A 12,875-nucleotide genomic window follows, 5' to 3' on the forward strand; every position below is an offset into this window, starting at 1 on the left:
GGAGTTGGAGAGGAGGTACATAGACCCACCTATCGGACAGTGAATGCCTACTGTCTAGAGAATACTGACGACTGGTGCGCCGGCTTGACCCTGAGCCTGAGTCGATATCGCTGCGCCCGTTGGTGGCCGAGTCTAAACTATCATAGCGTCTGGTAAGAGGAGTAGGGAGGGAGGTAGGGAGGAGGGGAGAGGTAGGAGAGGAGCATCAGTAGAGCTCAGTGCAAATCTTTCAAAAGAAAGCTCTAACCAAACTGAGCCTCTGCACTGCCCGGTTAAGCTTCTGCACAAAGACCTCTCACTGAAGGTGTGCACTTTATTTTTACTCAACCAAATCTAAACAAATGAAAAGATCAAACTTTCTGGTTCAGCTTTTCTGAGCAATGCATGAGTTTTGACGGTCTGCCGCCTTTTGAAAACATGTCCAGAAATACTGTTAAGTCCAGGAATTCATTCATTTTCTGCACAACAAGTTAGCACAGAAGAGATCACATGGGGTTTCTGATGCTCATACACTCGACATGCACACAAAGATGCAGACACACGCGCACGCAATCACACATGCACGCGCACAGTAAAAGATAACCACAGAGGCCCACTTCATACACGACCTGTATACAAGAACTCTGAGCCCCAGCACGCTTGTATACACTGAGGCCAGGGTTATTCTCTAGAGGAGGAGAGCACAGTGGGACATGTTACCATGTACAACAAAGTGAACAAAACAAGGTCGCAGGGGCTGAGTTGTCTCAGGGCTATATGATAGGTGCACAGACACTCCAAAGGGAGTTATTCAAACTGTTTAAGATGGGGAGTGTGACATAATATTTTCAACAGTAAACAGTTTTGTTCCTCTTGTGTTTTTTTTTTTTTCTTCCTGCCCAACAAAAACAAAGCATTTCTCCCTGTTAGATCTGCTGATACATTTTGACAACCCCCCATGGTAATCTAATGGGTGCACATAAACAACTAGACTCAAGGAAAGGAAACCAAACTGCCTCAGTCTCAGTTGCGGTTAAGTAGTGTGTTTGCTACCTCATGGCTCTGTGGTCATAGTCCATCTCGTGGATCTCATCGTTGTAGGAGTGTCTGTAGTGATGGTGTCTCATGGGATACTGGTGCATGGAAGCGTTGGGCTGGGAAGTGGTGTAGTAGGGAGGTGGGATGCTGTTACTGGTCTCACTGCGGTAGTCGCTGTCCCTGTCGTCCACAGCGCTGTCTGGGTCCTCGTCTGTTCACACAAACACAGCGTGGGAGGGTGAGGCGAGAAGAGGATGATTGGTCAAGAATTGCACTTTGTAGTATTTGAAAATAATACAAATGTTTAAATGTTTCAGCCTACTAAGGTGGGATTTATGAGAATGTGTGTAACATCAGAAACAGTGTAAACCACTGATGCAAATGTTAAACTTTCAACTACTTTGGTGTGATTGTTCTAATGTTCTGATGGTTCCTGTGCATAGAAAAGTGAGAAAAACACATGCAAATAATATTTGACGTGAGGCAGAGAGAGTAGAAACACCTCCGAATCTATTTTATTGTGACTTTAATCAGTTTAATTTTAACAGCTTTACTTTAAAATCCATCAGGAGAAAATGGATACGAATTGAAAGGAATCAGGAAAAATTTGAGGGGAAAAAATAATCTATTTTCACGGCAACTGATGGTCTCTGAGGAAAACTACACAAGGAGATCATTACATTAAGTGAGACATGGACAATAAATACAGAATTACTCCAAGTCATTAGCAGAAGCACATGAAAGAAACTTACTTTGCTGATCTCCCCACAGACTCCAATTACCTGCAAGGAGATTAAGGAAAGGAGAAACCAAATTAGGTTTGGGCCACAAGTTAAACACATAAGCAATCCAAAAGCCAGGTAAACAAACATGTAGAGATTTGTAGACCTGAGAAATTATTATCTGAAATGTGAACTATGTGACTTTATTAATGAAGTAGATAGCGGGTCTTGATGCTGCAAGATCAGAAAATACACACATACTATATCTTCTCTGCACACACACAAGCATCTGCAGATTTATACTATACACACTTAATCACCTGCTCCCTGTGTCATCATCACTAGAGAGATAGACAGACAGACAGACAGAGAGGCAGGCTGGGTGGTGTGTGTCTGACAACCCAGCCTATGTCAGTTCACATTCGTCACACATCTAGCACCTATAAGTCACTCTCATGCTCAGGCAGGCTGGCTCGCATGATTCGGCACATCAGCTTTTCTCCCTCCCCTCCTCCCTTCCTTTGCCACATCTATCAGCCTCATTTCAGCCTCCTGTCTACTTTCGTTCTCAATGAGTCAAGACGATGGAGGAGGGGGAGTGGGGGGGGGGGGAGAGGAAAAAACAGGAGGCATAAAAAGGACACAGCGGGACATAACACAGAAGGATGTGCACACAGGAGTGGCTGGTCTGATGACACTCACAGCACTGAGTGGTTGGCGCATGGAGTGGTCGCTCCTGTTCCTCTTGGTAGGCATACTGAGGATAAAAACACAACAACAGACACCTCAGAAAATAATATCCAGCACTTGTTTTGAGGCAAATTGATAAAAATATTGACCTTCTGCCATCAATGGCAGCCATAGGGCGTAATTACAGAGAATATGGAAAATGGATAGAGAGGGTGGGAGGAAAACAAAGAGGAGGAAAAGAGTTGAGAGAGAGAATATTATATGATTGTATTCTATACTACAGATTGAGAAAGATAGATGACAGATACTGTAGTGTAGAGAGAGTGAAAGGAATATAATAAAGTCCTTACATCTTGGTCTCTCATGGCATTTAGTTGTTCAAGTTTCTTGGCCCAGTATCTCGCTTCTTCCTCTGGAATGTCTGCAGCACACAACACTCAACATCATACTCTTCACTGTACAAAAAATTTTAGACATTATAAACATATCTCCTATATATTTATAGATTTCTCTAGAGGAAGTGTTAGCACTATAGTAGTAGTACTGGCAGAAGGGGAAGCAGCATCAGCACTGATGTAATAATGATAGTGGTAGAGACAGCAGTAGTTGTACTTTTTTAGTAGTAATACTAGTAGCAGTAGGAATTGTTCTTTCTTATTTTTCAGATTTAATTGAAATACTGTATATCAAGAATTGAACATGTATAAAAAGAAAATATGCAGAACAAAAAACACTTGTAGGATAAATAAAGCTGTGACGAAAGGTCAAACCTAGTGGCAGTTCAAAGCGGGTGTCGAGCAGCAGCCTGTGAAAGGTCGGGTCTTTGGTTCCACAAATCTCATTCTCAGCCATGATGACATTGGAGTCCAGGGTCAACCATTGACCTGGACCGTCCTGGAAAATAAAGAGGAAGACAGGTATGACCAGGACAGTACTGACTGTCATTATCAGCCTGATCCCACATGCCGATTCCAATTCTGTGTGTATAAAGCCAACAAGCCTAAATGTGAAATCTGTTCTTGACTGCTATAAACAAATACTGGAACTAAAAAAATATGGAGCACTAGCTAACTTACGTCATCATTTTAGGCCCTGTGTAATATTCCTAATGTATATATAATCTATGACATTTCATCAGTATTGTAAACATTTTGTGATTTCATTCAAATTTATGTTAGTTTTAATTTATTTGACAGAATAGTAACATATAGGTGGAATATTCATGACACACCCACCCCTGAAACGTAAAAAAATGTATCATATTCCTTTAATATTGCAAAAATATTCGGGACTTTGAATGTATCTGCTAGGTTTATTGAGGTTTAACATGACTATATTGATATAATATATTGATAGTTATATTTTTTATATTGTTCCATTATCATTATTGTGTTTTGTGCCTTTATATGACTTTGCATTTGTTTTAATTTATTATATCATATAATAGCATATGTTTTAATCTCAATAATGACTTACTGACATTTTTCTCAGCATCATTCATAATATTATATGAACTGTCAGTTGTGTGCAGTCCAAGCTGAACTGAGTGGGAAGAATATTCATAACGCATGCACATCAGGATCAACACACCCAGCAGGGTATTGAGAGAATCAAACATGAAACTAGACACCTAAAGCATTAAGAGTGGTCTAGCTTTCATAGTACTTGTGTCACATTTGGACACAAGCATTCACCTAATGGTTCACATTAAGTTGTGATTTTTTTTGTGCAATTTCTTTGTGCTTTACAGAGTTTATTGTTGAAACTAGTTCCTTTTTATGTAAAGCTTATGAAATGTAAAGCAATGAAACCTAAAGCAATGCTAAGGGACGTCAGAGCCAGAGAGAGAGATAGTGCACCTCATTTGACTGCCGTATGCTGCGCAGGGGGATCCATAAGGTGCCCACCATGGTGTCCCAGATCAGCCCTTTATTCCACACCTCAACTGTCAGGCCCAGATCCAACCGGTTTATTTCACTGTACAGCAGAAAGAGGCGGGGACAGAAAAAGAGAAATAAGATAGAGAAAGAGAGAAAAGACAAAATACAGAATGTGGAGACAGGGTTGTATGCAGACACCTCAAAGCACAGAGGATTTTTACCAGAAATACAGGCAATGCCATCAGGAGCTGCACTTAAATCTACTGATGGATATGCACTGTGATTCAATCTGCCGAGGGAAATGAGTCATTCAGCATGAAGATGGAAAGAGTAGGTGATTGTCAACTAGGCTGCCAGCAGGATATAAGAGGCAGCACAGATAGGACAACAGCAGAGTCTGTCTATATGTCTGTATGACAAACAACTGTGAACTCTACGCCTCCTTTTTTCATCAAGTAACAGTCATTCACAGTACAATATAACTAAGGTCAGGACTAAGATTTGTAATATGACTACAAATCTGGCTGATTATCAGCTCACTTAGCATTTCTCATCATTGAACAGTACCTCTTCTCAGGCCCACTGGCTGTCTTAACTGAATCAAATCCTAATAATAGCCACAGCTTTGATATGAAAATGCATCTTTCTGTTTCCCTGGGAGCCGAGGAAGTAATCTGGCAAACGGCTGAATGGTGCTGCTTCATAAAAGGGAAAAGAGGAGAAGAGGAAACAAACAGGAGATGCAGCAGGGTGAAGGAGAGAGTGAGAAATTGAAAGAGAAGGGAAAGAAAACCTGTGCTTTACTTTTAATGTAGTTTAAAGTTATAGTAGATGAAACATAAAAACAGTAGGATGGAGAGACAAGCCATTTTTTTCATCAGGTTTTTTTTCTATTGGGTCAACTCTCTGAAGTTATGAGGTGAATGGAGCCCTGATGGAGGTGGAGAAACCCTCTGGATTGGGTGTGTGTGAACTCTGCTGGAGCAGCTCAAACATCACAGGTGTTATGTCATCCCCTCACTGTTCAAAGGTTGAGAAAAATAAAAGGAAGCGAGAGGAAGAGGGCAAAAATAACTCGTTTTAGAAAATATAAATGTCACAGTTGACCCTGCTGTGTATGTGCTGAAGAATTGAGCCCCTGAGGTTTGAATTACAGTATGTACACTTGATTAAATGTCAGTATATTTACACTCTTTCCATATGTTAATGTGGCCCGCTGACTTGCATCTGTCAACTGATGTTGAGACTAGATTATTAGCTACAAACTAAAAAGCTACTGTAACAGCAAAGCCAGATCTGGCTGGAGGGGTGGAGGTGGGGATGGGTTGGGAGGGTAGAGTGAGAGGAAAAAGTGACAGAAGTGGAAGACAAGTGGGTGTAAAGAGTAGGGAATATAGCAAGAAATCAATATCCACTGTGCAGCAAATACTGTAAAGCAAAGACTGAAGACCCCGATTAAGCAATTTTGTGCAGGCAGATTTACAGAAGAGGACAGGGGCTGAAGGGGGGAAAGTGAGAGAGGGCAAAAAGCACTCACAACATAAAGTCTTGCTCCCAGCACGGCTGACTGCCACGCACAGCGATGGTTGTGCTCTTAACATTCTGCACCTTCAGGGTCACGTAAGTGTTAAATTTCTCTGTAAAATACAAACACTATTGGTTATGCTGCTGTGTGCGTTTATGTTAAGCAACCAAGACTTAGTATAAATAAACAAGAAATGGACGGACCTCCAAAGGACACAACTTACCTTGGGGTCCATCGAGCTTGCCTTTCTTCACTGCAAACAAACAGAAAACAAAAGTCACAAACAAGAAATCAGTGTACCTGTAGTGAAGTAAGTTACAATATTTGTGCATTACTTTACAAAAAATGAGTGAGTGAGGTGATAAAAATTATGCTTGTCCACCAACAGCCCATCAAGGATTTCACACTTCCTGCTGTACATATAACTCTCAGTGAGTCCACAATGGCTTTTCTCAGGCTTATGCTTATAGTGTCATGTGACTTTTGCCTACAGTCTAGTTAGGCCTTTGCCTGTAGCTAATGTGCATGAAAGTACGGTTGGATGGTCATTGACGGGAAACTGGCATTTTAGAGAGGATGGGGAAAGTGGGGGGGCAATGTGCCAGGATCTCAATATGAAAGACTGCATCCACTCAGCAGGAAGTGTCAGGATCTCTGAGTCACTCTTTGGAGGGGCAGAAAGACTGTTTCAGTAAAAGGTGTTGCCAGGGAGGAAAGTGACCACATACCGGATGCTTGTGTATGTATTCCTGCATGATTGACAACAGGGGGTGGTAGTTAAAAGACTGAGCAGCACTGATGTTTGTCTAACACAATGAGGCTCCGCTGAGGTGCCACTGCCAGCTCCTCCATGCAGGGACCTCTGGAGGTACCAGAATGACTTTTAAACCACAATGACGTCAAAAGCCTATTCATTATTCATTCAATCCTGCACCCTGCCGATGCTCAGCTTCCCTATGTTCAGCAGTAAGGTATTAATATTCAGAACTCTGGTTTTTAGTCGCTGTCACTGATGTTGCATTTAAGGAAAGGTGTACAGGGATTAAGCAACATTTAAAATCTAATTGGGCCTCAACAACAAGCCGCTAAAACACTCTCTGAGCATGAGTGCTTGGCTGCAAGAGAAGAATGACTTTATAATGCATTACCTATCCAACTCTCTAAAACAGAGGGAACTAATGCTCCCTCTTATTCAATCAAGAAAACCCTAAAAAATGAGGGTTGTAAAAGTGATGCTGTTAGTAACAACCCAAATAGATTTGACAAAACACATTCTGATCCATTTTCTTAGTCAGTGACAGCAGAGCAGGCGTAAAAACCATTGTGGACAAATTGGCTTCTAAAAATAGCATCACCCCAGCAAACCCTTGGGATAATGCTTATCACTTAAATATCGCTTTGATTCATGAGGCAGGTGCCTGAGTAAGCGGTGTGGTAGAACATGTGCTTCTCAACCAACTTCAAAGCAAAATCCTCCTTTCCTGATATTTTTGCTGCTGACAAGGCAATCACGCCCGAGGGGTAAAGGAAGGTTCATTTCCATGAAAGCACTGAATATACAGGCGAGCAAATTACTAATTTCTTTGCTTTAAATAGTCAGTAAATGACAGATGCACCCTTGCAAACACTCTCGCTCTCTCCCATACACAGTCCTCTCCTCACCACCAGCCACTCTCTCTCTCTCCCTCTCACTCAATCACTCGCTCCTACAAGCTCCCCCTGCCATGTGGCAAGTATGCACGTGTGCTCCCTTTCTATCTCTTTCTCTCGTGCTCCATTAATCTCTCTGTGCAGCCGGATGCGGGCAGAGCGAGCTGCATCCCCAACACTAAAAATAACCACTTCAGTGTGACAGGAGTGGGGGGTGCCGGAAAGGCGGGTGGTTGGGGATGGGGGTGGGGTGGGGGTGCTTACAGCTCACAGGCATAAGACTAACCCAACATTGCTGCAGTTTTACAGCAAAGGGAAAGGAACAGGGTAAAAGTAGGTGTTACATATTTTAGGCAAACCCTCAACAGAAAATGCCGTGTCCCTGCCACAGCAATTATAAGATCTCATTTTCTCTTCCTTTGATGAGGAAAATTGGACAAATAAATTCTAGCTAAAGGGGCTTTTTATTTCCTGAGGTTTTCCCATCAAAAGAGAACTCACACTACCTAGCAATTATACTGACACCAGGAACGACAATATAAACCTGTCGCCAGGGAATGCAGTGAGGAAATTTCTCAAGATTGTGACAGAAAAAGAGAAATGACTCAAATGCACCATTAAGTCAAAAATGGTTACCAAGATGTTACAGCCTTTGCACATCCACTCTGCTGGATAAAACTCACACCTGCAGAGTACCTGGGGCAAGATATCAAAAGTAAGATTGATTTTTTTTGCAGTCTTCCTTAAGTATATTGACAGTATAGAGCCTAGGCATCATTATCCACAAATATCAATGCCCTTTTATCTACTGTATATGATTCCAACACAATTATTCTTTGCTGCTTACTATTTACAGACTCCCAGTAACCCTTGTCATTATTAAAGTAACACAGCAGTGTGTTTGAAATGCTAATATGAAAAAGAAAAAGCTAAGGACGGTTTGGTGCTAAATTATATTATTTCTGCAAAAATTGCCCCCTAATGATCCGAATACATAAGTAAATAGTCTTAATGAGAGAAGGTGACACTAATGAGGATGTCTCTCATGGCTGACTGTGTTATAAAGTTATAATGCGTGAACTGGCATCTCGCTACAGGGGATGACAGTAATAGGTTAGTTGCCAGATCTGAATATGCTTATTCAGCTTCTGTGGCACAATCTATCTTATCATCTAACATCACAAGACTAGGAAGTAGAGCACAGCTCTGACCATGCAATGCCAGTGCCAAAGTCTAATTCATGCTCAAAGTGAACAGCCATGCATTTCTGCATTCTCCTCACACCGACACATCATGAAAAAAATATGATATCAATATCAACTTAGCTGCAGGCCTGTAACAGAGTTTGTAGAAACCGACTAGAAAACGCCAGCAGAGACTTAAAATACTGTTGGGGTTGCTATGCCAACAAAGCTTCAGGACATAAAGGGACCACCAACGAGCTTGAATCTCAATCCTGACATCTGTGCAATCAGCTCCAGCACTGGTGTCAGCAAGATAGCAGCCTCTTCATAAACATGACTAGCTTTCTCCAACCTCTGCCTTAATTTGAAGAAGAAACTAGAGGGAATTTGCGATGTCATCTTCACTTTTATTCACTGTTCCCTGATTAATGAGGCAGCATATGTTAGTGTCCCAGAATAGGAAAATCTGCCCAAACTGGCCATAAAATTGTGTCCCTATGAGGCTTAAAAATAAAATAAATTAACTAGTCATATGTTCTTGAGAAGTTACAAGATCTGCAGACATGTTCGAACCCATTTGTTTTGTTTCAGAATGACAGGAAAAGGCCAGATGATATGTCTTTTTTACTGGCCCCTTAAATCAACCTCACAACTGCATTTGTTTATTTGCCTTCTCATTCATCAAATGACTGTATCTTCATCAGCCTGTCAGCTTTTTTTTTACTGTGCTGGAACCATACTAGGACATGAATTTCAGTTTCAGGAGAACTGGCTGAGGCAGTGTAAAAAACCTTAAATAACTACTCTGAGAGGGGAGTATTTCTAATCCTAATAAAACCATTTAAATCACATCAACTGCAGGACTCATGTTTGGTTCATTAGGAGAAACTGAGTCTTGATAAATTGAGAGACTTATTTTTGGGGTCCAGTTTCTACTCGTTTCTCTGGAGAAAGACATCACAGACAACATTATAGACTTCATCGAATAAATGACAAGTACACCATTAACAACTGAAGGGAGGTATTTGTCATGACACCGTGCAACGTTATGATCTGGGGCCTGTTCATTCAGTAGGAAACCAATTTGGAGGAATCTTGATTTCTCCAAAGAAAAACAGGCTATGGTTGTCATGGTGGGGCTCAAAAAATGAATGTTGCTACCAATCACGTAAATCTAAAGAGATTCAACTGCAACGAAACCAAGTAGGCTACTGTACAGGTCTCTTCGCGCAATTACGCTTAAAAACTGAGATGAAATGTCCTCACTCGAGATGATTTTAATCAAAGTGCTATCTGCTTTACGGCATGAAACATAAAACACTCCACCCTTGTTACGCAGGGACAAACTGAGAGTGGATTACATCTTGTTTTACTACGTTTGACAGCTGCTGCCAAAAGCATACACCTACTCCATAAATCGATAGGGCTGTAACAATGCCAGTCTCAGTAAAATTAGAGCCCGGTCTGTCATCGAGGACAGTACGAGTGAAATATTTCAAGCGAATTTACACACTAATTGTAGAAGAGCTAAACAGATTAGAAATATGCTCAATCACCAAACGTAATGGGAAGGATTCAGAGTAGGAGTTGCATTAAACTGCCATTTATTCGCCTTTCAAAGACAGATTCCTGCTATTCCGAAATATTGATGGATAATTTGCCAGAACAGGTAAACCCCCCAAAAGCTGTAAAGACTCGACTTGAGGCAATTGAGGATGAACACATCAGTAGGTCGTGACAAGACATGCATTGTTAGTTCTTCTCTTACCTCCAACACACAGCAATGACATTTCTTAACTGCGCCTTTAGTCCAGGGTCCAGCTTCTTCACTAGTTTCCTTTATTTGGGTTAATCTGTGCAATATACAGCCTGGGAATGAATCGGTGGGCTGGAGATGGAGACGCCTGCCGTCGCTAGCAGCACCAGGGCCTGGCAGGAATCGTTACGCCTGACATACATAAAAGTCTTCACACTTCGAGGGTGAACGCCAGCGTCGCAGTCCTCTCCGTCTTATTTATGGCGCCTCTGTCTTGATTTTAAACTCTTTCCTCCCCCTTCTTTCTCAGCTCTCCGCTCCCCAACACTCAGCCATCTTGTTCAGCTTCAGCACCACCGCTGCGTGGACAGCTCCTGGCAGTGACGTCGGAGCGGCGGTGATGGTGAGTATGGGTGGGGTGAGGATCCTGCATTATAAGCCTCTCCCTCTGTATTTTCATATTTCTCTAAATGTTTTACAAAATCCTCATCTGAAATTCCCCGACATGCTCACGTGTCAACATGGAAGAATTTATTAAAAAATATTGTGTTTTTTTTTGTCAATATTATCCAGCTCCACTTTTTTAGGAAACACTGAAGCCCAGATGAAATATGTTAAGCCACTGCACAGCAGTCACTGGTGTTTCTGGGTAATAATGACTAGGCAGTGAGTCAGTTTAAGGACATTTAAACTTCACTTTCACTGAGAGAAAGTGTCAGTTATAAGGCAAAGGAGTGGGGCTTCTCATACCTGAGTTTGCATTCGCAGTAACTTGATACCTGATGAATGGCTGATTCAGCCCATCCAGTAACAACTACCAAATACAGAGATGAGATGACAGATGAATGGAAATACATTGAAAGTCTATTACAGAGAAAATGAAGACCATAAATAGCATCATTAATGGGGGTTTAATTTCATGAGCGTTTTCCCAATTTCAGAAGAAAGCAATGATTATGCACATGAATGATGCACCTGAGATGATATTTGACTTGAAGCAGATGGACTGCTGATGTCTAATTTGAGAATACTGAATAAACAAAGTGGGTCGTTTGTCATGAGCTATTTATCTTTGAGCTTTGGTCTGACTGGCTTTTCTAGTATCCAGATGGCAAAACTTGAACCAAGCTCAGTTGTGTCAAACTGTGTGGCATATTTACCACACGTCATATCCACTTCATGCCACCAGTTAGAAAAAAAAGTCAACACCCATACCGGTTCTCTATGGTCACGGATTCAAAACATTACTAGTTTTTTTTGTGGGCCAACAGCTCCCCCTGCTGGAGCATAACATCCATTGAAATTCACCAAATCTCATTTCTTAAAGGATGGATGCACAATTTTTAAAGTTTGTCTTAAAAATAACAGTCAGGTGCCCAAATGAACATTGACACAGGTTTTAACTTCTGTAGTCATCCCTCCTATTCATACTGACCATTAGAAGATCCCTTCATAATGCACTTACAATGTAAGTGATGGGGGACAAAATCCACAAACCTCCTTCTGTACAAAAATATATTTAAAAGTTATTCTGAAGCTAATATGAAGCTTCAGCCGCCCAAATTAGTCAAATCAAGTAGATATCTTTCAAGGTCAGTCTACAATCCCTCTTTTTGTTTCTATACTTCCAGCGCAGCTCAACAGGGAACCACCACCAGGGATTTTGGCCCCATCATTTACATTGAAAGTGCTAATAGCCAGTATGAACAGAAGATGATTACTGTGAGGAGAAACTCTTTCTTTTGGGCAGATGCGTGTTGTTTTAAGACAGACTTGAACAATTGTGAACATATTCTGTAAAGGGTCATTTCACCCCAATCACACAAAAGACTATTTTAGCACTTACCTCTGGTGGTTTACAGCCATGCAGATTTGAGAGGGGATAATGGCATAGTGGGAGACCATTTGTGATTTGGATGAATTCACCCTTTTTGAACTTGAGATGGGGTGCTTTAAAATAATTAAGCTCACAACAATTAAAAAAACAAACAAAATTGCACTTTTTTCAGTTTTTGTTGGAAACATTTTCAGTATGGTTTAATGAACATTTCAAAAAAATACATATATACTTCACAAATACATAATATTCTGACAACATGTGAAACTGCTTCTCCATTTCACAATCTGCCAATATTGATGTAAATTTAAAACATGTATACCCCAACATTTCATTTTCACCTCTTCCAGTTTTTTACGTATTCTATATTAACTACAACATACACATTACCCAGCATTCTCCAAATGCCAAATGGCATTTATTGTAAACTGATAATTAGGCTTGTCTTGTTGGACAGAGCCTGTAGGTAATTGCTAATACATAGCTACACAATGGGGTTAGGATCAATCCAAATTTTCTTAAGGCAGTTCAGAAAGTAAAATGACATTACATTTAATGAAATCCCTTCCTGCACTGAACTGTAATAACCCTTAAGACTGCCACACAGATTTACA

General features: G+C 41.0%; 1 protein-coding gene across 1 annotated transcript; it reads right to left on the reverse strand.

The window, feature by feature from the left end:
* Positions 1-6,168, reverse strand: LOC137187963 (protein unc-13 homolog A-like). Its single transcript, XM_067597278.1, has 8 exons — positions 6,058-6,168; positions 5,847-5,946; positions 4,289-4,406; positions 3,200-3,323; positions 2,780-2,850; positions 2,442-2,496; positions 1,770-1,799; positions 1-1,228 (listed from the first exon to the last, which is right to left on the reverse strand). Exons 1-8 carry the CDS (start codon positions 6,164-6,166, stop codon positions 1,029-1,031), a joined length of 807 nt encoding a protein of 268 aa, XP_067453379.1. The 5' UTR covers positions 6,167-6,168; the 3' UTR covers positions 1-1,028.
* Positions 6,169-12,875: the final 6,707 nt, after the last annotated feature.

Source organism: Thunnus thynnus, chromosome 8, assembly GCF_963924715.1.
Source record: "Thunnus thynnus chromosome 8, fThuThy2.1, whole genome shotgun sequence".
Classification (NCBI taxonomy): domain Eukaryota; kingdom Metazoa; phylum Chordata; class Actinopteri; order Scombriformes; family Scombridae; genus Thunnus; species Thunnus thynnus.

Bases quoted from the DNA above. Each gene is read 5' to 3' on its own strand.
- LOC137187963 (XM_067597278.1), bottom strand. From the start codon at position 6,166: ATGCACAAATATTGTAACTTACTTCACTACAGGTACACTGATTTCTTG. The intron at 2,851-3,199 runs GTTTGACCTTTC...TGTGTGCTGCAG, and splicing joins CCGCTTTGAACTGCCACTAG to ACATTCCAGAGGAAGAAGCG. The intron at 1,229-1,769 runs GTAAGTTTCTTT...TTGTGTGAACAG, and splicing joins TCTGTGGGGAGATCAGCAAA to ACGAGGACCCAGACAGCGCT.